Below are 22,898 nucleotides of genomic sequence, written 5' to 3'. Positions count from 1 at the left end.
CTTATTTTAGCTTTATTATACCTTTCTATAGTTTTATATTATAATAAAGTTTTTTTATTACTTTTTATTTTTTTACTTATAAACTATTTTATTACTCTTCTTTTTATTCTATTTATACTTACTTATTATTATTTAACTATAATATTATATATTAGAGGTTATTATTATTTTTATTTATAGGGCTATATTTTTCCTTAAATTTATTTACTACTTAGTTATTTTATAGGGATTATAGAGGTTCTTAAATAAGCTAGCTATATCCTAACTACTTAATTAGTAATTTATAGTGTTTACCTCTACTTATATATTTCTATTATACTATTAGAATAAATTTAACCTCTTATTTATCTTCCCTATTTTTAAAGATAAGTAATAGTTAAAGATTATTAACTTTTTAACTTAGGAGTAAGTTATTTATAGTATATTATAATAAACTAATATAAAAATAGTTATAAACCTTATTTAGAATATTTAACTTAACTATAGTTAGTAAGATTATTTTAGTTACTTTATATTTTAAGTATAATTAATCTAACTTCTTATAAAGTTATTCTATATAGAAGTTTACTAATAATAATTAGACTTTATTACCTACTTTATAGCGCTTTACTAATATCTTTTTAGTGTTTACTAATTACTCTATTATCTATTAAGCTGCTATAATAGTAGCTTAAGCTAACTTTATAGTTAACTTTAATTTATTAATAAACTTATTAGCAGCTAACTTATATAAGTTTGCTAGCTTTAGTATAGGCTAAATTATTAATATTAAGTTAATATAGTACTTATAAATAAAAAAGAATAGGCTTACTCTTATTATAGCTATATTATAATTATTAATTACTAATTAAATAGATAGTAAGTAAACTTCTTAGTCGTTTTAAGTAAAATTAATTATTATTTATAGGACTACTTAGATCTCTTAGTTAAAATATTTAGTTACTCTATCTATTTATAAGTAGAAGGTAGTACTTAAATATTATTTAATTTTAATAAGTATATAAAATTATTATTAAAACTAGCTTATTTAGTTATTACCTCTATTACTAATAATTAACTTTAGTATACTATAGAACTAATAATAATAGTTTATAAAGCGTTCTATATATACTTCTATATCTATTAATATTATCCTTTTTAGTATTATTATTTTTAAGAGTTTATTAATTATTACTTAGAGGTATTTAGATTTTATTTTTATTATATATAAGAGATCTATTATAAAATTTATAGTGAGGTTATAATATAGCTATTCTACTACTAATAATAGCTAAAGAAGTTTATATTTTACTTATTACTATATTATTTCTTAGCTATAGCTATTATAGTTCTTTATAAAATAATAGATAGCTATAAACTACTTTAGCTAGAAGTACTATTAAGTTAAGATAGCTAATATATTATTTTAGCTAGAGTAACTTATTATTACTAAGTTATAGTATTTTTAGATTAACTATATTTAGAAAGCGTTCTATAAGTAGTTTTTATTTATTAATCTTAGCACCTAAATTTAGTCTCTAAATATTAATTAATTAAGGGTATTTATATTATACTTAGTAATTTATAGTTTTAAGCCTAATTAGGAGGGGAAACTTTAATCCCCCTTTTTTACTATAAAATAAGCTCCTTAGTATTAATTATTACTTATTTATATTTTATTCTAAGTATACTAAAAAGCTAAGTCCTTAAATATTAATATTTTAGGAGCTTTTATAAGTGTTAATCTATATACTTTTCTTAAAGTAGAGTTAAAGATTATTTATATTATTTTTCCTTTTTTTTATTTATTTTTTTAACTTTTTAGGGCGTCTTATTTATAGTATAAGAGTATATTAAGTATAGCTATAAAGTAACTTAATTAGTATTTTAAGAAGAAGTTATATCTTAAAAGCTATTTTACTTAATAACTTTAGCGTTCTATTAAATATTACTTTTATATAAAATATTTAAGGCTTTTATAGTTAGTTAAAACCTTAAATTTAAGGTAGCTTCTTAACTTTATATCTTATATACTTAAATATATAATTACTATTAATAGCTCTTTATTATAGATTAAGTAGTTATATTAAGTTAGAGTTAGTTTCTATAAGTAGAAAGTAATAAGATACTATTACTCTTATAAGTTTTTTTAGGTTAATACTCCTCTTAGTATAAACTTTAAATAATCTATCTTAATAATTATTAAGGTTTATAGGTTAAAGTAGTATAATACTAATATAGTTTAAAAGTAGTATTTAAGTATTTAGAATATATCTTCTTATTTCTTATTTTAAATAAATAGGACTCCTTTCTTTATAAAGAGGGTAAAAAGCTTAATAACTTCTAAATACTTTAATATAAAGATTTAGTAATAATTAATAAACTTAAGGAAATTTTATAGCTTTTTTATAGAAATAAATACTTTTTATTTAATAATTATTTATACTTTCTCTATATTATAAGTAATACTTTCTCTTATTTTAAGGATAAACTTTATATATTTTACTATTTTTATAGAGAACTTATATTTTATTAAGTTAAAGTTAAGGTTAGCTTTTTTAAGTACTTAAAGGACTTTATAAACCTTCTACTTATAGTTTACTTAAAAGCTACTATTATAAACTAATATATTATTAATATATACTATTATAAAGTTATTAAGAAACTCTTAAAGTATATTATTAATATATTATTAGAATATTACTAAAGCTTTATTTAGTTTAAATAAGTAGATTAACTACTTAAAAAGCTTATATTATATATAAAAAGTAGTTTTCTCTTAGTACTTTTCTACTATATAAATCTTATAGAAGGTTATTATAATATTTAGTTTAGTATACTACTTTATTATACTAACTTTCTAGAAGGTTTTTTAGATTAAAAGTAAAAAGTAATAGTTTTATTTTATAATTATATTTAATACTTTATAATTATAATAGAACTATAATCTCCTATTTAGTTTTTAGATAAAGAGGACTAATATATTTATAAGTAACTTACTAGCTTAAATAAACCTCTTATTAAGTAAGTTAGTAAGTATTTTTTTAAGTATTAGTAATTTTTCTTTTAATATACTATAGAGAGGGCTTTAAAGTAAAAGTACTTCTTAACTAAAGGTATTATAATTAAAGTGGATTTTATAATTTATATTAGGGTAACTTAAAAGTAGGAGATATAATTTAATAGCTTTAAAAAGCTTTATAAATTCTTTATAAATATATTATAGTAGTCTCTTAGAATAATCTTTTAGTTTCTTTACTTTAAGCGCTTTCTTAATATCTTTTAGGTTTATAGTTTATATTCTTATTACTACTTTAAATAGCTTATTTCTACTAACTTTCTAATAGATTATTATAAATAAGGTAGTATTTAACTAATAAGTTTTTTAGATTTCCCTTACTTTTTAGGGTTCTTTTTATCCCTATAGGGTAACTATAACCCCTACTTTCTTATAGAATATATACTTCTCTACTATGTTATAAATAATATTATTTTATTCTATTTATAGTTTCTTTAAGAAGAAATTAATATCTAATCTTCTTATTATATAAGTAAAAAGTTACTATATATAGCCCTTAATTTTAAAGTATAATATAGCTACTCTTTTTATAATAATTTAAGCTAAATTATTAGTAAAGTTTTATAATTACTATACTTAGTAGTTAATATATAGTAAATAGAGGTAGTAAGTATATTAGTAGTCTACTATTATATAAATATTATAGCTATAATCTATTAAAGTGTTAATAGGAGTACTTTTATTAACTCTAACTACTAATATTATAGAAAGCTTACTTATATTATATTCTAATTAGAACTATTTCTAACTAGCTTATTTTTCCTCTATTATCCTTAATACCTAATTTTATATTAAGGTTATTTATTTCTTAAGTTAGAAGTATTTTCTTTCTTTTTAGTCTTTTTTAAGTTTAAGTATATTATTTCTTTAATAGCTTTTACTATTTTAAAGCTATCCTTTAACCTTTTAGTCTTTTAGTAGTCTTTCTATAAGTAGCTAACTTAATTATACTTAAAATAATAATATATTTCTTTACTAAGGTTTTTACTTATTCTTTTATATAAGGTGTGTATTAAACCTATTATCTTAATATCCCTATCTATATCTACCTTTAGAAGTAATAACTTTATTCTAAAGGTTTTAAGCTAGTGTGAAATATTATAAATATAATATAATCCCTCTAATTTCTATATAATATCCTATATAAAGCTTATATACTTAGTATACTTATAGGGGGTTAAGTAGTTAACTAGATAATTAAGGAGCTTATATAATAATACCTTATATAGGTAATTAATCTAAATACTATTTAGCTAAGTTATACTATCTACCTCTATAATAGTATATTTAAAGTAGAGAAAGAATAAAGTAAAAGTTTTATTATATTTTATCTTAAGCTTTAATAGTTTTTTAAAAGCTTTACTTTTTATATTTAGGTTATTATAAGTGTAGTTTAAGTATACTAAAAAAGTATCTAGTTTAAATAAGCTATTACTACCTCTTAAGCTATAGAAAGCTATAACTATTAGCTATACTTTAGGTTTTAAATAGGAGTTAATAAAATATTATACCTCTTAGTTATTTAAGTAAAAAGTTTAATCTATTTTAATCTTATTATATATCTATTACGCTTATATAGTATACTTATTATAACTTCTCTTAAACTTAAGGGGGTTAAAAAAAGGTTTTAAGTACTAAATATTATTTATTTCCTAAGTAATATCTAGTTTAAAGAGTAATAATAATACTAATAGTAATACTAATAGAGTTACTATAAGGTTTAGTATTACTAATACTAATATATTATTAACTACTATTATTTATATTAGATCTATAGCTAGCTTATTATTAATCTACTATAGGATTATTAAGTTATTAAGCTAGTTACTAAGCTTATTAATAGCTATATAGATTACTTTAAATACCTCCTTATTTACTAATATTAGTTTTAAGCTAGCTACTTTTAGCCTAGTTAGCTTTATTTTCTACTTATTATTTATTACTCTATATAATTAGTAAAGTAAGTATTTAAATTAAGCTTAAATATATAAGAGGTTAGCTTTTAGTTTATTTAACTTAGGGGTACTTTAATTATAAGAATTTAAGCTAAAGAGGGGAGGGTTTTAGGAAACCCTTTATATAGAGGAAAAATAGGTATAAGGTAGTAGTTAAGTAAATATAGTTACTAAGGGTAGAATTCTCTTAGGTTTATAGCACTGCTTAGATGTTAATAATAGGTATAGCTTATAATACTAATAAGTTTATTAGTAAACTAAAGTTAACTATAGAGTTAGCTTAAGCTGTTATTATAATAGCTTAATAGATAATAAAGCAATTAGTAAATACTAAAAGGATATTAATAGAGTGCTATAAAGTAGGTAATAAGGTTTAGTTATTATTAGTAAACTTCTATATAGAATAACCTTATAAGAAGTTAGATTAATTATACTTAAAATATAAAGTAACTAAAGTAATCTTACTAACTATAGTTAAGTTAAACGTTTTAAATAAAGTTTATAACTATTTTTATATTAGTTTATTATAATATACTATAAATAACCTACTCTTAAGTTATAAAGTTAATAATCCTTAACTACTACTTATTTTTAAAAATAGAAAAGATAAATAGGAGGTTAAGTTTATTCTAATAGTATAATAGAAATATATAAGTAGAGGTAGATACTATAAGTTATTAGTTAAGTAATTAAAATATAGCTAGTTTATTTAAGAACCTTTATAATCCTTATAAGATAACTAAATAGTAAATAAGTTTAAAGAAAAATATAGCTTTATAGATAAAAATAATAATAACTTTTAATATATAATATTATAGTTAAATAATAATAAATAAATATAAATAGAATAAAAAGAAAAATAATAAAGTAGTTTATAAATAAAAAGATAAAAAGTAGTAAAAAGATTTTATTATAGTATAAAGCTATAAAAAAGTATAATAAAGCTAAAATAAACTTAAAATAAGTAAATAAATAAGTAAAATAAAAACTCTAAAAATAAACTTTTTACTCCTCTTATTTAGTATAAATAGTAATAGTAATATTAATAAACTAAAAAGAGTTAGAATACTAAAAATAAAAGTAAAATAGAGGTATAATAGATTTTATAGAGGATTTTAGCTATATCTAAGTAAATTTAAGTAAGATAGTATAGTTAAGCTTTATTAAGTTTAACTAAAAAAGATATTAAAGTAGAAGTAGTAATAAAAGTATTAAGAATAAAAATAGCTAAGGAATTAATAAAAAGTATAAAAGAAATATTAGTATTAGTAATAGTTTTAGTAGTAACTTTAATAATATATTTCTCTTTAGTTTTAATATAGATCTTATAGCTCTAAATAGAAGTAATATAAAGAAGCTTTATATAAACTTTAACTTATATAGAGAGCTAATAAAAAAGTTAATAACTTTATTAAAATAGTAAAATAATAAAAACTTATTAAAATCTTTTTATTAATATTATAATAAATAAGATAGTTATAACTAAGAGAAGTAAACTCCTCTTAATAATAAACTATACTTTTATTATTTTAGTAGATTATTAGCTTTATAATATTAAAATAATAGAAAATAAGTATTTATATTAATATAAGCTAACTTAATAAACTTATTAGAGTAATAAATATACTAAATAATATTACTTAAAGAAATAATTAGTTTTAAAATAAACTTAAAGTATAAAAATAATATATCTTATTTAAAGATATTATAGTAAGTTATAATATTACTAAACCTCTTAGTTTTAGCTATAATAGATATATACTTTAAATAAGAAACTTTATAGAGAGGTTCTTAAGTATTATCTAAAAAGATATTACTAAAAATAAGCTAATATAAATAAAAGCTTTAATAAAATATTAAGAAAGTAATAAAAAAATAAAATAGAAATATATAAAAATAAGTATTTTAATAATAAAATAAGAAGAGAGAAGCTAATTAAAGTAAGTATATAAATTTTAATTTTCTAAAGTAAAAAAGAGGTTATTAAGGAGGTTAAACTCCTTAAGAATAAGCTTTTTATAGTTAGAGAAACTAATAAACTTAAAATACTTAGAAAATAAAGTGCTATTAATAATAATAGAAAGAGACTCTATCTCTATATTAAAGTCTAATAAAGTAAGCTATACTAAATTAATTATAGTGAAATAATAAAGAAAAAGTAAGTATTTTTATATAAGTAGTATTATTATAGAAGTAAAGAGAGTAGATTAATTAAATCTAAATAAGTTAGTAATTAATAAAGATTAAAAGCTAATTAACTTATATAAATAATAAGCTAAAAGTATACTAAAAATACTACTAAAATAATAAAAAGTTAGCTAAAATAATATTATAATTAATTAATTAACTTATTATTATATAGGTTAATAAGAAAAAGAAAAATAGAAAGTAAACTAAATATAAAAAATCCTATTATTATATTATTTACTTATAAAATATAAAATAGTTAGTAGCTTAGATTAATATAATATTAGCTTTATTTATAGTTTATACTAACTACCTTTAGCTTATACTATAATTATACTTATATAAAAGCTAGAGGGGGAAATATATATTATAAGCTATACTTATTATTAATATCTAAGTAGTACTATAGACCTAGGAGAATTCTACTCTTAGTAACTACGTTCGCTTAACTACTACTCTATACCTATTTTTCCTCTATATAAGGGGCTTCTTAGAACCCTCCCCTCTTTAGCTTAGATTCCTATAATTAAGGCACCCCTAAGTTAAATAAACTAAAGGCTAGCCCCTTATAATTATAATAATCCTTCTAGTTAATAAAATATAAAAGAAAATATTTTATACTTATTATAACTTTTTAAAGTTAATTATAACTATTACTAATACTTTAGCTTTTATACTTCTTTATTTATTAGTAAAAAAGCTTTAAAATTATACTTATTTTATTTAAAATCTTTTAATTTTCTAAGGATAAAAGGTCTTCTTTAAAAATATATTACTTAGTGTTATTATTATTATTATTTAAAAATATAAAAGCTTAAATCTCTATTTTTTTCTCTATAGCTTTCTAGATTATAAAATATATATTATTCTAGTAAGTATTATTATTTAAAATAAAAAAAGCTTTTTAGTATAACTTTAAGAAGATTTAGAAGTTAGAATCTCTATTAACCTCTATTATAGCTTTTTAGTATTATTTATAGCGTTATAAAGATACCTAAATAAATTTAATAATATTATAAAGCTAATTAATAAGTTTAAGCTACTATTAATATTCTAAATTATTATTATAACTTTTAAGCTTATAGAACTATAACTTAGTATATAGAGTCTCTTTATTAGTATTAAATAGGAACGCTTAGGCTAAGAGATTAAGGATATAGCTATAATATTATATATATTAAGCTTAGATATTTATCTCTATTATCTCTAGGTTTAATTCTCTATAGAAAGCCTAAAAGTAGATATTATTATTTATAATATTATTAGAGATAGTTACTCTAATTTAGTTTTAAATATAATAGTAGTTAATAATATTAATAAAAGTTATTATAAAAATAGTACTACTATAATTACTATAATATTAATAAAAAGCTAAAAAATAAAATTATAAAGTATTATTAGTATTAATAAAGTAACTAATAACCCCTATAAAAATATAAATATTTAAAGATATCTATAGATTAAATAATAAGTATATTTTTAACTTTATTATATAAAGTTCTTTAATTACTAACTTCTTACTATAATAGTAAATATTATTAAGATAGTTCTAAATAGATAAATAACTCTATAATATTTTACTAATAATCTTTATACTATAATATTATAATATTTATTAGAAATAAGAGTTCTTAAAATAAATAAATAAGAAGTTAATAGAAATAATTAAAGCTATATAAAGATTATATAAAGTAGTTATTTTAGTTTTAAGTATATTTATATAGCTAAATTAAAATTTCTTTAAAGAAAATAATATAGATATAGCTATTAATAATAATATTAGAATACTATTAAAGTTTTTATCTAACTAAAAAGAGATCCTATAGATTATATAAATACTTTAGCTTTATTAAAATATAATTACTATAGAGAAAAAGCTTAAATTAATATATTATAATAAATACTTTTATAAAGTAGATATAATAATAGCACTAAAAACCTTTAGTTAGTTTTTAGTATTATATTACTAATAACTTTAATAAGATCTTATTATATATCTCTAAATAACCTTAATAAAGAAGTTATTATAATCTTAAATCTAGCTAAATTAACTTTATTTTCTCTTATATAAAAACTATATTTTAAGTATATATTATTTACTACTAATAATAATGATTAGTAAGTTATTAATTATAAGATTTAAAAGGATAATAATAAATAAAGTAGTTATAATCTATATAGAGATATATAAATATATAGTAGTTAATAATATATATATATTATTAATTAATAAAGAAGTAGTAATAATAGTTAATATCTTAACTCTAAAAATAAAAAAGATAATAAAGAGTATAAATAATATATATAAACTAAAATAATAAATAACTTTTAGAAATAATATTTAATTATAATATTATTTATATTATTTAAACTATTATAATAACTTCTACTCCTTTAAAAAGTTTTATATTAATTAAGTATTAATTAGTATTATAAGAGCTATCTAAATATCTTTATTATTATATATAGTAATTAATAAGTTATTAATAGCGTTATATTTTAGTAACTAATTATACTTAGAAAACTAAAGTAGGAGCTAATCTATAGCTTCTTATTAGTTAATCTATAAATAATATAAGATATTAAATATTTTAATTTAATTAAGGGATATTAAATTAATTAATTAAGTAGTAGTAATAGCCTCACTTTACTTAGTTAGGTTATTTACGTTGTTAATTTACTTGCCTTTGTGGAGGCGCTGTCTAGGACGTCAGGACCCCGTCTTAGACAGCTAAAAACGCTAGCCGCTACACCTGAAGCTAGCATAATAGCTGAGGCAATGAACAGTGTTGAAATCCAAAGCCCATTAACCCGCATCACTAACCGATCTGGCGTTCTTGTACCCGTAACGTTTTGAACGATGGTGTTTTCAACTCCTAGAAGCATCCTGTGCGTCTGAAAGTTGAAGTTCCCTGAAATATTCAGAGACGCCACCGAAGAAAGCCAGAATGTGTTGAGAAGCTGAGAAAGTCTTTGGGAGAACACTGCATCCCCGACTTCGTAGATGTCCGTTCCATTCCAATTTCCAATACCTGGAGCGGAAAATGGGGCATTCGGATGGGTGAAGTAGGTCTCTAATGGTGAAGGGAATGGTTTGTACATTCCCATGCCCTGGGCCTCCCATGGTGTTTGGGTAATTCGAACGAGCGTTTCCATAAATGCGTTAAGAACTCCCGCTGGCACGAGTTTCTGGGACCCTTCTGCTGCAATGCCACCCAATACCGTTCTCACTGTCATGTTCTCCGGCTTCTCAGTTCGTCTAATGCGACGAGAGCCACAAACAGGTCCTTGGCAAGCAACGTCAACTTCGGCATGCGTCGTTGTGATAACACACGTAGCATTGGTGGTTATTTCCTTCGGTAAGTAATAAGCTTCGAGTATGAGATCCATGGGTGTTTTGCTGAATATGTTGCGAACTCCGGCGGGCCTGATGATGAGAACCCTGCCAGTGTTGTACAACCCAGTTTTATTCATGTATTTGGACCAGTTTCCGAGGTTCATTGCTTGTCCGCGCCGTACTGAGCAGTCTGCGTTCATATAGGAAGTATTCATGGTGAAAGAATAGTTCTGCCCCCGAGAAAAACCGCCCTGTGTTGCAACAGGAATGCCCATAATGGCAGACCAAATCATATCAGACCCATTGGGGCTGACATTGTACCAGCCCTCGGGATCGGCTGTCGTTGTCTGTGGATAGTGTTCAAGCATCGGAATCTTGACGTTCCCGAAAGCATCTCGAGGCCCTAGTTTGACTTCCTCGGAACTGGATAGAGCTGAGATGAAGGTCCCTTGAATCGAGGGCATAAGACTAGATCCGGCCGAGCTCACAGGACTCGAATGTGGAAAGACGGACATGAACTCGAGATATTCGAATGGATACGGCTCCGATACTTGTGAAGGGATCATCTCCATTATACGCAGAGCGGCCTGGCCTCCTAGAGGTGACATGGCCCAGAGAGCGACAAGGAACGGTACCAGAATGTTTGCACGCCGTAAAGTAAAGGGTGTCGTTACTGCACTGAAGACGGTGCGGCAGCTAAGGAGGTACTCGAGACTCAGAACCGTGACGCCTCGCTCCATCTTCCAGCCGGCTGCAGCTTTCAGCAAATTCGCAGCAACAGCGGCAAAGGCGATAGGAAAGATGGTCGGGCTATATGTTGCGGCCATGCGTAAGGCTGGAACCGGGTCCTCATCAATCGGCCTCCCATTATTCTGGAGGGCCATCATTCCGTAAATGATGAAACATATCGATGGTATGATGAGGAGGGCATCAAGAAGAAATTGCTGGATCGCGCTGGCAGAGTTCCTACTCCTGACGCCGTGGGAATCCTCTACAACGGCGAAATCGGTCTTCTTGTCGGAGCTGCTCTCGCTCATGAGGCTTTCGGCGGGGTCGCTCTCATAGTTTTGCGACGCGACTCGTTGTCTGTCGAGACTTGGGCCCCTAGGGGAACTAGAATCGTCTGTGATGCTGGACATGATGCGCAACTTTTAGAGGATAATGCATAGAACCGAGCGTGTAACGTAACAAGCGCTAGCATCAATGGATAGCGCTACGATGGGTGAAATGGTGTTATGGTTTGAGATTGACGGCACGGTGGAAAGAGGGGTACCATTTTGTGAAGAATTCTTTTGTGAATTTTTGTATAACTAAGGATATATAAGAGGTCCCCCTTACTCTAACTACCCCCTATATATCTAGTAAACTACTCCTATTAACTACTACTACGCTATAGCGATTATATATATATTTTTAAGTTCTTTTAATAAAGCGTTATACTTTAATAATATAAGATACTTAATTTAATTAATATTATATAACTTATTTATTTTAAAGTTTATTTTAATATACTTAAAATATCTCTATACTTTAGTTTAATAATATATTATTTTATTAAAATATACTAATAGAAAGTAGTAGTATATTTAATATACTATTAAGCTTTATACTAAGAAATTAAGTTATATATATAAAAATCTATATATTTTATCTTAGTTCTTTTAAGTAATTATAAAAAAGCTATTACTACTTTTAAAGTAATAATAAATAGTATTAATATAGTATAGTAATAATATCTTAATATTAAAGGAGTAATAGGTTATAGTAGTATAAAGAAAGAGATACTTACTCTTTATAATTAAAGTAATTTACGTTCTCTTTATATATTCTTATAAGTAGCTATAGAGGTTTCTCTATAAGCTATCCTAGCCCTTAATTATTTCCCTATGAGAGTTATATAGTAGTTAACAAAGTGCGCCTCTAGGCGGCAAACTGTAAAGAAGAAAACTTAGAAGGGAAGAAAGAAAGAGGGGTACTCTCTGGTAGTAATGCGTTATGTGCTGTAACTAGAGACATGCTGTGCCTCATGCTGTGCCTCATTCGGACTGAATGTCTGACAGGGGAAGTGCATTTCTGCCTTGAATTCATATGTTGGTTATGCTTGGCAGCTGAGTCGTCTGCGGGGCACAGCATACGCCTCAGGACGCAATGTGTGTTCACAAATACTAGGTACCTTACGCTGAGGAACCGAATAGATACCTAAGACAGCTGTAGGTAAGGTAAGTGTCATTACGACCATAGACTGCGGTAGTAAATATGTTCCTGGCAACGCGTACTGACACCGAATTCAGTTGTACGCAAGTACCACTTCAGTGCGGCCCCTTACACGACAGCTTCTAATCGAGTTTTCCCGTCTGCGCGGATATTTCTCGCTAACCGGGCGGATAGTGGGCATAGACGACGACAGACATAGAGAGAGGGATAGAAACGGTCATGACAGGAATAATCAGAAGGACATGGACGATAGTGATAATGAAACTGTTGAAACGATCTAATTCAGGTACTAAGTGATCCGCCCTCTTATTTAGAAGTATCCGCCCACATACCAAAACTCTTCTGATCTTCTATCCCATTGGGGTGACAATACTGCGTGTGATAAGCATGGCTTCCGGGGGGCCCATGCTTACCGCGTGAATTGCCATACTAAAGCCAAGTCCGAGTATCCAGCCTCAGCTCCTGCAAGTCACTGTGATACATGCTCATGACAGGCTCCCAGCAGCCTTTGGCGGGCGTTTGACAGAAGAGTCCCTCAAACAGGCCAGGTGGCCCTCCGACTCCTTCGAATCGTTACAATACTACCCGTTTATATTTACATACCGACGATCCGGAGAAGACAAAAGAATAGTAAGATACCTCAGCGTGTTATCATATGGAATCTACTTAAGGCTCTCACACTACTGAAAGATTTCCATTCAAAGTAGGACCCCCAGCAGGCAATACGTCTGGTTGTGCTAGTATCGACGGAATTTTACTTTAAGTCCAACTGCTGCTGGTGAGACAACAGACGATCCAAACAGTCGTGCCCATTTATAGCGGCTGACCAGAGGGAAGACCTTGCGCCAAGGCCAACAAGTTAGACACAGTCCCAACACTAGCTGGCTCTCGAGTGAAGCTCTCATTGTAGCCCCATTGCGTGATGTACAAACTGTGCACACCCTGTGCAACGATGGCGTTGATGTCGGTCTGCAAAGTAGACAGTGAAGCAGGCTGATACGGCTGCCAATCGTCATAGAAATCGTGGACGACTACGGCAGACTTGGCTTTCTGGGCTGCTCCGGATGGCAGAGAACTCAATGATGCAGGCGTGAAGGGGATATAAGTGCCACTCGGGCATCGGTCTTGTGGCGCATTCGGATCGCTGGTGTAGCAAGTCTCGATGGACAAGATGGCATCGGCGACATCGTAGAGCGAGTAGCTGGCGGTATTGACCGGGACGCCGGGGTTCAAGACGACGATACCAGTTTCAGCCTTTGCATAGTTTGACACTTGCGTGTAGTAGTCGAGTTGGGCCGGGTCGGTGTTGACTTCGTCAAAGAAGATGCCATCGATATGAATATCGTACGAGACGCCATCCCAACCATCTGCGGTTGTCCAAGCAGCGTAGGTGTCGACACCTTGCTTGACAATCGCGATATCACGGGGGTTGGTTTGTACGGTTCCAAGGGTCGAGATGTAGCCCAAGGTCACGGTGTTGGGGCGCTGGTTGATTTGGCCGATCCACTTGGCCCAGTCGATCTTGATACCGGCTTCGCTAGCGAAAGGCGGGCCGCTTGATGGGTTGATGATGACATTGAAAGTCAGATCCGGGTGGGCGTCGATGGCTGCGATGGCGGCTGTCCAGTCGACGGTGCCGTCGTATGGCTTCACGAGGTCGTTGATGGGGTAGACATATAGAGGTAGGAGGATATCGACGGCAGCTCTTGCGGAAGCCACGAGGGCGGCTAATGACAGGAGAGACCTCATTGCTTGAGACTTGATTGAGGTAGTGAAAGTGTCGATGGCATTGCCCAATCACTAAAACTACTCACAGTCCGAGAGATTCGGACTTTTATAGTCTGAGGTGACTAGGCAACAGCTTTCTGCAATGGTCAGCTTCAAGCTTCATTACTTGGCTAGAGCGGGCTAGAACAGTTCCCTGTAAGTGTGGACTGATGATTTGACACACCCTCGGCTGGGTGTCTAAGACTCCCGATTGGCCTAGCGAAAGTTGAACGCCTCGTGATGCGAAGTCTCAACTACTTGATGTCATTTGATCTACTCACTATGTAGCTCCAATCAATTATTTGAAGTAATTCAATAATTCCACGAAACTTTTGAGAGCGCAAGACATAGACTTCAGGGTGCTGAGACTTGTCAGGGGTGATGAACAGGCGAGGTTGAGACTAGTATCTCGTAACCAAAGGACTTCCTTCATGAGTCCATACACTAATTACCTTTCGGTTTTGCCCCACACACTGAAGATGATGTGCTGGAAAAGAAGGCGAGAACACAAGACCGGGCCGATGGATGCGAGTTGGGCTAGCTGATGTGAGATTCGAGCCAATATTGGCCAGATCTGGAAGCTGCCGAGAACTTGGTGGCAAATCGGCACTAGACGTCAAGTAAGCCAAAGATGAGGAGAACTCTTTTCACTTCAAAAGAATTGGATCGAACATGTTCGTCTGTTACGTTGTCCCGTCTGATGATCAAGGAATCGAACTGGTCGCACATACCCCTCAAATGGTTAAATGCCCCAAACAGTTCACATAAGCCAGATCTGATGGTGAGTGAGACATATGGCGTGCAGCGCTCTGATGCCTGGTCCATCCTGCTTGGTTGTATTACACCGGTGTTCACTGTGGATAGACAGTAAGTCGCCAGAGTGCTATGATGGCAATGGGCATGCGACTTGATGAGTGCAATAATCACGACAACGTGTTTGTGAAAACATCTAGCGATTCAAAAGATGCCATACAGAAATCAAGACGTAAAGCCGGATTCGGACACCAAAGCCCAGCCCGTGCCGACACCGCACTCTCTCGGGCCAAATCGCTGCCAAAGAAGATCATGTGGCATCATGACAGACCCGCATGACAGCATCTTGGTGAGAATCGAAATGACCCGCCCAAGATACTGCTAACAAAATCTCAATTTTCTTGAATGATACAACCACAACAAGTGGCGCAGGACGGGACGGGTCGCGGGAGTGAGATCTTCACAAGCGGGTCGGCGCCTGTGGCTGCCGTCCCGACCACCAAAGATCGGGGTCTCGGGGCCCGTAGTGTCCGCGTTATGCAGCTGCGACCCGCTTTCCCGAGGCGCCGTCATTGAGAAAGTCTCCGATGACATGCCGAAGGATTCTGATGGGAGGAAACGCCTCTGTAGGTTCAATCACGTCAAAAGCAACTTTCAAGATGAGAAGGTCTGAACCAGGGCACCGTTGCTACAGATCAGTGAATCAACCGAACACGAGTCCCGCCCAGATCAAACTGGACCCTGAACATCGCTGATAACCCATCTTGCCCACATTCACTGGGTTCAATAGTGGGTTTTTTCCGAACGCAGTGGCATCCATCTGTTGCAACACTTTTGGTGTTCGATGTTCGTTGCAATCGCTAAAATGCTGCATCGATCTGCTTGGCAACAGTTGTTCCGACCCCCGTTTGACAGCTCTGGGAGACGGACTTCACCCACCTTCAATCCCGGGTATCTGACATACATGGATTCCCGGGCTTTAGTCTCGTGGCCACCAGAGCAGCGATGACGATCCAAACCCGGGTTCATTCTATGTAGCGGCAAGGCATCTCACCGTTCTTTGTCGGACAGAGTCGGGAAAAATTGAACGCACTGCCTGGAATCTCCAAGGTCCTTCGTGTAATAGCCGCAATATTACTCCGAGCGGGATGCCGTCAGAGCCAGCGCACGGAGACGACCCCCGTGAGACGGATCCCGTCCAAGGCCCGTCGAGTTCCCGGCCAAGATGGAGTCGTAACGCTAGCACGAAACTCTGGACAAAGTAATTTGGTGCCGAGCTTCAGTGGAGATGGCAGATCGTAGCGCAGCCTTATAAAACCCTCCGCCGGCGACAATGCCATCCATCACAGTCGCCTTCAGTTCATGTTACTTCAGCATCCAACAACTAATCAACATCCATCTTATTTCAGCAATAACCACAACATGGCCAGCGAGCCTTTCAAAGCGATCATCATCGGCGGAGGCCCTAGTGGTATCATCGCCGCACACGCCTTCTACCATGCCGGCATCGATTTCGTCGTCCTGGAGAGGCGGACAAACATCGTAGAAGATCTTGGCGCAAGTCTAGTCCTCGGTCCTACGAGCATGCGCGTCTTCCACCAGCTCGGCATTCTAGAGAAGCTCATGGAAATCGGCATGCTCCTGGACGACAACAAAGGCTTCACTACCGACGGTTTCAATTTCAAGCAGTCCTCCGCATTTGACCTTCTCAAGGAGCAGTACGTCGTCCGATTTAACCGTCTCTTCGACACCAGCGAACCCAGGTACTGACACCCGCCACAGCCACGGCACAACGCCCCTCGCGTTCCACAGGGCGCATCTCATCCAGTCCCTCTACGACACCCTCCCCGAGGACGCCAAAACACACTACCACACCGGCAAGAAGCTCGCCAAGATCACCACAACCGACACCGGCGTCATCGTCAATTGCGAAGACGGCTCTTCCTATGCGGGATCCGTGGTCATCGGCGCCGATGGCGTGCACTCCGCCACCCGCCGCCAAATGCGCCGCCTCGCCCTCGAAGAAGACCCGGCCCGCGAATGGGACCCCGAGAAGCCGTACGAGACCAACTACCGCTGCATGTGGGCGTCGTTCCCCCGTCCCACTGCCGCCGGTCAGAGCTACGAGACGCAGGGCGTGGACCAGTCTGTGATGTACATCACCGGCAAGGAAAGGGGCTGGATTTTCTGCTACGAGAAACTGCCTGAGCCGACGAAGGAGCGGATCTCATTTACCGAGAAGGAGCTCGAGGAGTACGGCGCCCGGTTTGCGGAGTGGCCTATTACCGGCACCCTGAAAGTCAAGGATGTCTTTAAGGAGCGCTACAACGCGGGCGGCGCCGGCCTCGAGGAGGGCATCTGCAAGCACTGGAGCTTTAAAGGCCGGATCGTGCTTGTGGGAGACGCGGCGCATAAGTTTACGCCGAATGCCGGTCTAGGGTTCAACAACGGCGTGCAGGACGTCGTCGCAGTCTGCAACGGTCTGCGCAAACTCATTGCCGAGTCCAACGGCACCCCTGGATTTGACGCATTGGAGAGCTTGTTTGAAGAGTACAAGACCGACAGGATGGAGGGACTGGAGAAGGACCTAGGACAGTCTGCGCGCCTGACGAGACTGCACGCATGGGCTACGACGAAGGACTGGTTCATGGCGAGGTACATCTTGTCTTGGGGGTTCATGCAGAGGATCCTCTTGGCCTACATTGTGTCCCCGGCAATCCAGAAGGCCAAGGTGTTCGACTTTATCGCGGCGTCGGAGCCGTTTGAGCCGGGTTCGTTCAAGTGGCTGCATCCACTGCTGAACACCGTTTCCAAGAACCGGGCGCTCTGATTTACTTCTCTTTTGTTGTTTAAATGAGCATTTGCAGCGGGTAGCGACGGATAGACATGATTTGCATTATTAGATGTACCATCACTCTTCTCTAATTTGACCAAACACATTTTTCGTTCGACTGCTGTTTTGGCTCCAAAGCTGGACATTCTCAAATAGACGAGATTTGACGTTGGAAAAGAGTCCGATCTGCTGGTGAGTAGGAAATTTGAGTGCTGACATGACCCATCATTACAGCAGGGGCCCCAGGGTGTTTAGCTGGTAGCCCTCCCCGATCATGGACGATTCAGTGAAGTAGAGATCACTTACACAACGAATGTTGAACACGACTTTGCTTCAGGGGCTTGTTAAAAAGATTAAGCGATTGATTCCTTAATCTTAGATAATATGTGGTTGCTTCTTTTGGGGAGGCTATTGTAGTATATTCGTCGGCCTCGGCCTACATCATCGGGCAACAGCTAACGGACGCACCTAAACGTCGTTGTCAATACCTAAGGTACCTACCTACCTTACGCATGTAAGTCAGCCCTCATAGGCACGTCAAGTTCAACCTCATTCTGAACATGCGTGCTCGCCAAACAGTCCCATTTTGAGGCCTCACATTCCTAGCCCCAGGCAAAGCCTTTTGTACGCAGAAACCCCATACCTCTTCCCTTCTAACTTTGTTTCTCTCAGTTTGCCGCCTGTGGGCGCACCTTTTTGACTCCCGTATGCGAGGACCAGGATGGCTCACAGAGAAACCACGAATTATGGCCATACGCAGAAACCCCATTTCACGGTCCCAACTAGCAACATTTTCAACAATAACTCTATCCACCTTCCATCTCGGATCATACCGATTGCGGCATGCAGTTCTTACCGTAGCCCTCGTGGGCGCAAGGATAAGCACCAAATTATCCTACCCAAGGACCTGGGGAAATGGTTCGTCCAAAATGTGACAACGATCAGCGCCCCGGAGGCTGTGCAGGGCAACAACGGTCAGCCACCAGCATGTTCCAAGCCCGGACGAACCGCCGATGAACCTGAACGGGCCGCCAAGTCCAGGGCCAATTGGCCGAGCAAGGGGCCTTCGTCAGCATTCAGGCCACCCTCATGGCCTTGGAAGGACCCCAAGAAGCCCAGAATGCGTCATCCTACGTTCTCACGACCCGATTGACTGGATGAGAGAAGCCAAGGTTGCAAAACTTGTTTGGAACGCTGCATCGTCGAATCGCAGAGGATTTTGCAGATACTGATCAAGAGCTTTAATATCTAGATAATCGCAATGCTGAATCTTTGGGGCCCTCTGTAGCTCTCTCACGTACACACGCGCGAAATCCAGTTGTTGCTGCACCACCACCAGTGAATAATACCACGATATTGGCATCTCAAGACTTCAACATGCATCTCACAATATTTAACCCGGCACTGCTCCTCTTCCATCTCACATCCGCTCAAACCGTCGTGGTTACCACCGTCGCCCCGGCCCGGCCGACCGCGGTCCCGGAATGGAACTCAGACGATACCTTCACCTCCGCCGTGCTCAACAGCACCAACCACTACCGCGAGCAGCACAACGCCTCAGACGTGTCGTGGAACGAGACGCTCGCCGACTTTGCGGTCGACTACCTGCGCGGCATGGACGACTGCGACTTTGAGCACTCGGGCGGGCCGTACGGCGAGAACCTGGCGATGGGGTACGCCAACGTGACGCAGAGCGTCGAGGCGTGGGGCGAGGAGCGTGACGACTACGACTTTGACGACGCCGAGTTCAGCGAGGAGACGGGCCACTTTACGCAGCTCGTGTGGAAGGATACGACGGACGTCGGGTGTGCGAGGAAGCGGTGCGAGGATGATGCGTGGTATTTGGTGTGCGAGTACTGGCCGAGGGGGAACGTCGTCGGGCAGTTCGCGGAGGAGGTGCAGGAAGAGGAGGAGAGCCTTGGGGGAAGGAATTCGCCGGCGATGTTGGCGCTGTTCGTGGCTGGTGCTTTTACTATGTGGATGACGGCATAGAAATCATTCGTTTGAATGAAGAATTATGTGATGTGGATTGAGGGGGAGGAAGAACGGTGGCGAGATAAATGAGGCCATCGACATCACGGAGCTAAGCCATTTTGGGCAACTGCATCATTCTCCAACCATATTTTGCTAGGTCGACCTGTTCCTACCATCGCTTTTATATACCCATTGTGTTCTGAAATTCATCAAGAATTTATTTCCTAGTAAAAAGTAGAGATGGCGTCCAAGGGGCCGAAAATTGAGAATGCCTCGGGTCTATGTCTACATATAAGTCCAAGTCCTTAGGATCTGTCCTCCGCGACGAACCCTTCCCAGGTCTTCATGTATTTCACAAAGCTGTCGCTCAATCCTTGAGCCTTGAGGTATGCCTCACTAACTGGCAATGACGGTGACTGATGTTCTGAGTTCTCCTCCAATCGTTTTGGGAAGTCGTGCTCAAGGATGGCCGCCCTGCCGAACATGACAAAGTCGCAGCCCCCCTCCAGAACAGTAATGGCCTCTTGGAGATCCATTATCTTCCCAGTCGCCCCAATGCGCACTGATGATCGAGGAAGATTCATGAAGATACTCAAAAAGGTCTTCCCTTGCAAGGGTGCCTCTTGGGTCACCTTCTTCCAGTCCCAGACCGCCAGGTCCAAGTAGTCAATCTCCTCTTCCCTAATTGCCTTAGCGAGGACCTCATACATCTCTGTCAATGGCACGCCATATCTCTCAAGAGATACACGCAGACCTATCTGGAAGTCCGGCTTGCAGTTTTGGCGGATGCCTCTAATGACTTCGAAGAGGAACCGCGATCGGTTCTCGAGCGAGCCTCCGTATTTGTCTGTTCGGTGGTTGAAGAGAGGCGAGAGGAACTGCATGGGAATCCATCCAAAAGCGGAGTGCACCTCCACGCCGTCGAAGCCTGCGGCTTCAGCTCTCTGCGCTACGGCTATGAAGTCGTCTCGAACAGCCTCAACCTCTTTCAGCGACAAACCCCTGACACCGCTGTCTGGGATATCTGATGGCCCGACGATGTCATTGACAAACTCAGGATTGGCTCTGAGACCTGCATGATGAAGTTGGACCGAAGACAAAGCCCCATGCTTTCTTATAACGTCGGCTATGCGGCGAAGTCCTTCCAGGTGATGATCACTGTAGATGCCCATCTGGCCCGGGAAGGCTTTGCCGTAAGGGTGGATGTTAGCTGCACAGGTCATAACCATGGAGAACCCGCCCGCAGCACATCGCTCAAGCCAGTTGACTTCATCTTCGGAGACCGTTCCGTCGGGATGACATTGCCAGTTCGTGAGAGGGGCGAGGAGGATGCGGCTTTTGACAGGGGGCCCGCGCTTGAATGATAGCGGTGAGAATAGATCTTGGGGTCTCATGATGAACTAAGAGTTCTGGAAGCTTCCGTTTCTCGAGTAGGGATGTTGAAGGGCACTTTCATTCTGAATTCTGAATGTTCAAGTCCAGCAGACAGTTCTGCTTTATCTTCAGCGTTTAGTTCGTAAGAGTGATTTATGGACGATGGCTTTGTGGCCATTGGGCCTGACCAGTATCTCGACATTGCTAACCCCCAAAACTTTCATTCCAACCCATACTGACAAATACATCATGAAGCTTTTTGCTATCAACCACCAAAAGTGAAGTAGTGGATCATCGCAGCCCGTGAAGTCTCCAACAAACCCGCTAAGACCCGCTGTCTCCAACATCTCCAACCCTCTCCAACTTTCCAACTCTGCGGCCAAGTCAAAAACCGAATCAGCATTCGGCAGAACTATTCACGCCGGCTACCTTACTACAGAAGCCGATTAGGTATACGATTGATAATAGCAAAAGTAGTTGTCCGGAATATGAATTCCTCATGATCGTTCTCTTTGCTGGTATCCCGCGCCGAAAAGCCTCCACTTCGGTCACGATGGCTCGGACCCGCATCTTCGGCCGGGCATTGTGAAAAGTCGGAGAAGGGCCGGCATTACTTCCCGCAGATTCTAAACTATTAAGCTCAAGCCTACGTTTCTTGACCTAAGTCCACCTCGACTTAGCCATCATCGTATGTATGGAGCCAGACGCCCATCTCCTCCGCGTTCGCTGACAGCGCAACATCGCATCGGGCTGTCAGCTCTCAGTCTACGTCGCACAGCCGTAACAGGGCTCGCTGACAGAACTCTTTCTCAGCTCCAGCTACTGCAAAGCCAGCCTCCAGGCGAACGCTGTTGTCAGGGTCTGCGTGCTAATTCCAGCAGAAACATATTCGACAGGATGAAAGATTCTGGTTGATTTGCCTAATATTAGTTGCAGCCCTTCTCGGGCATTGGTTCGCTTCTGGAAAAGCTCCGCCTGGGAACCCGTCCGCTGCATCTGCCGGCACAATCGCTCGGCGTCAGCACTAGCGGGGGCTGCATTTTCAATTCGCTGAATCGCACTGCCTGCAGTTCTCTCAGGAACTGATGCAACATCCGGGCTGACAACAAAAGCTTCCACCAGAAACTCGGTGACAATATTCCCCATCTTAGACCCTTCCGGAAAGAGAAGTTGGCTATCTCGGACTTTGCGATATTGGCCAAGCAGGTGCTAATGATTTCAAACGGGTCATCAAGTGTTCTTCCCTAGTATGAACCACCTCTCAATCGGCCGCCCACCGGAAGGTCTGATGTCACCTCATCTACGCCACGGCGAAGCGAACCGAACTGGCCAGGGTGTTCGGCGGCGTAAGAGCCCGGGGCAGAGACGATCTAGACTGGAGCTGCAGACTTTGAGTCGCATCGTCAGTCGTAGTCTGCATTCGCGAGTTCTTGGCAACACCATATT

The 22,898-nt window shown here is 36.4% G+C and overlaps 5 protein-coding genes across 5 annotated transcripts; 2 read left to right on the top strand and 3 right to left on the bottom strand.

Annotated features, from left to right (window-relative positions):
• Positions 1–9,877: 9,877 nt before the first annotated feature.
• Positions 9,878–11,676, bottom strand: CGCS363_v005452 (uncharacterized protein; the record flags this gene model as incomplete). The annotated part of the gene is made up of 2 exons (XM_036637301.1): positions 9,878–9,902; positions 10,025–11,676. The coding sequence occupies 2 exons, from the start codon at positions 11,674–11,676 to the stop codon at positions 9,878–9,880; spliced, it is 1,677 nt and encodes a 558-aa protein (XP_036497496.1).
• A 1,888-nt stretch (positions 11,677–13,564) lies between these two features.
• SR4 (Spherulin-4) lies at positions 13,565–14,500 on the bottom strand (the record flags this gene model as incomplete). Its single annotated transcript, XM_036637300.1, has 1 exon — positions 13,565–14,500. One exon carries the CDS (start codon positions 14,498–14,500, stop codon positions 13,565–13,567), a length of 936 nt encoding a protein of 311 aa, XP_036497499.1.
• Positions 14,501–16,693: 2,193 nt separating this feature from the next.
• sdnN-1 (FAD-dependent monooxygenase sdnN) lies at positions 16,694–18,101 on the top strand (the record flags this gene model as incomplete). Its single annotated transcript, XM_036637299.1, has 2 exons — positions 16,694–16,989; positions 17,054–18,101. The coding sequence occupies 2 exons, from the start codon at positions 16,694–16,696 to the stop codon at positions 18,099–18,101; spliced, it is 1,344 nt and encodes a 447-aa protein (XP_036497498.1).
• Positions 18,102–19,481: 1,380 nt separating this feature from the next.
• Positions 19,482–20,096, top strand: RBE1 (Repressed by EFG1 protein 1; the record flags this gene model as incomplete). The annotated part of the gene is made up of 1 exon (XM_036637298.1): positions 19,482–20,096. The coding sequence occupies one exon, from the start codon at positions 19,482–19,484 to the stop codon at positions 20,094–20,096; it is 615 nt and encodes a 204-aa protein (XP_036498396.1).
• A 287-nt stretch (positions 20,097–20,383) lies between these two features.
• On the bottom strand, positions 20,384–21,472 carry yqiG (putative NADH-dependent flavin oxidoreductase YqiG; the record flags this gene model as incomplete). Its single annotated transcript, XM_036637297.1, has 1 exon — positions 20,384–21,472. The coding sequence occupies one exon, from the start codon at positions 21,470–21,472 to the stop codon at positions 20,384–20,386; it is 1,089 nt and encodes a 362-aa protein (XP_036498397.1).
• Positions 21,473–22,898: the final 1,426 nt, after the last annotated feature.

This window comes from Colletotrichum siamense (assembly GCF_013390195.1).
Source record: "Colletotrichum siamense strain Cg363 chromosome Unknown KSG_Cg363_contig03, whole genome shotgun sequence".
Lineage (NCBI taxonomy): Eukaryota > Fungi > Ascomycota > Sordariomycetes > Glomerellales > Glomerellaceae > Colletotrichum > Colletotrichum siamense.
This window is presented reverse-complemented; position numbering and strand designations above follow the sequence as displayed.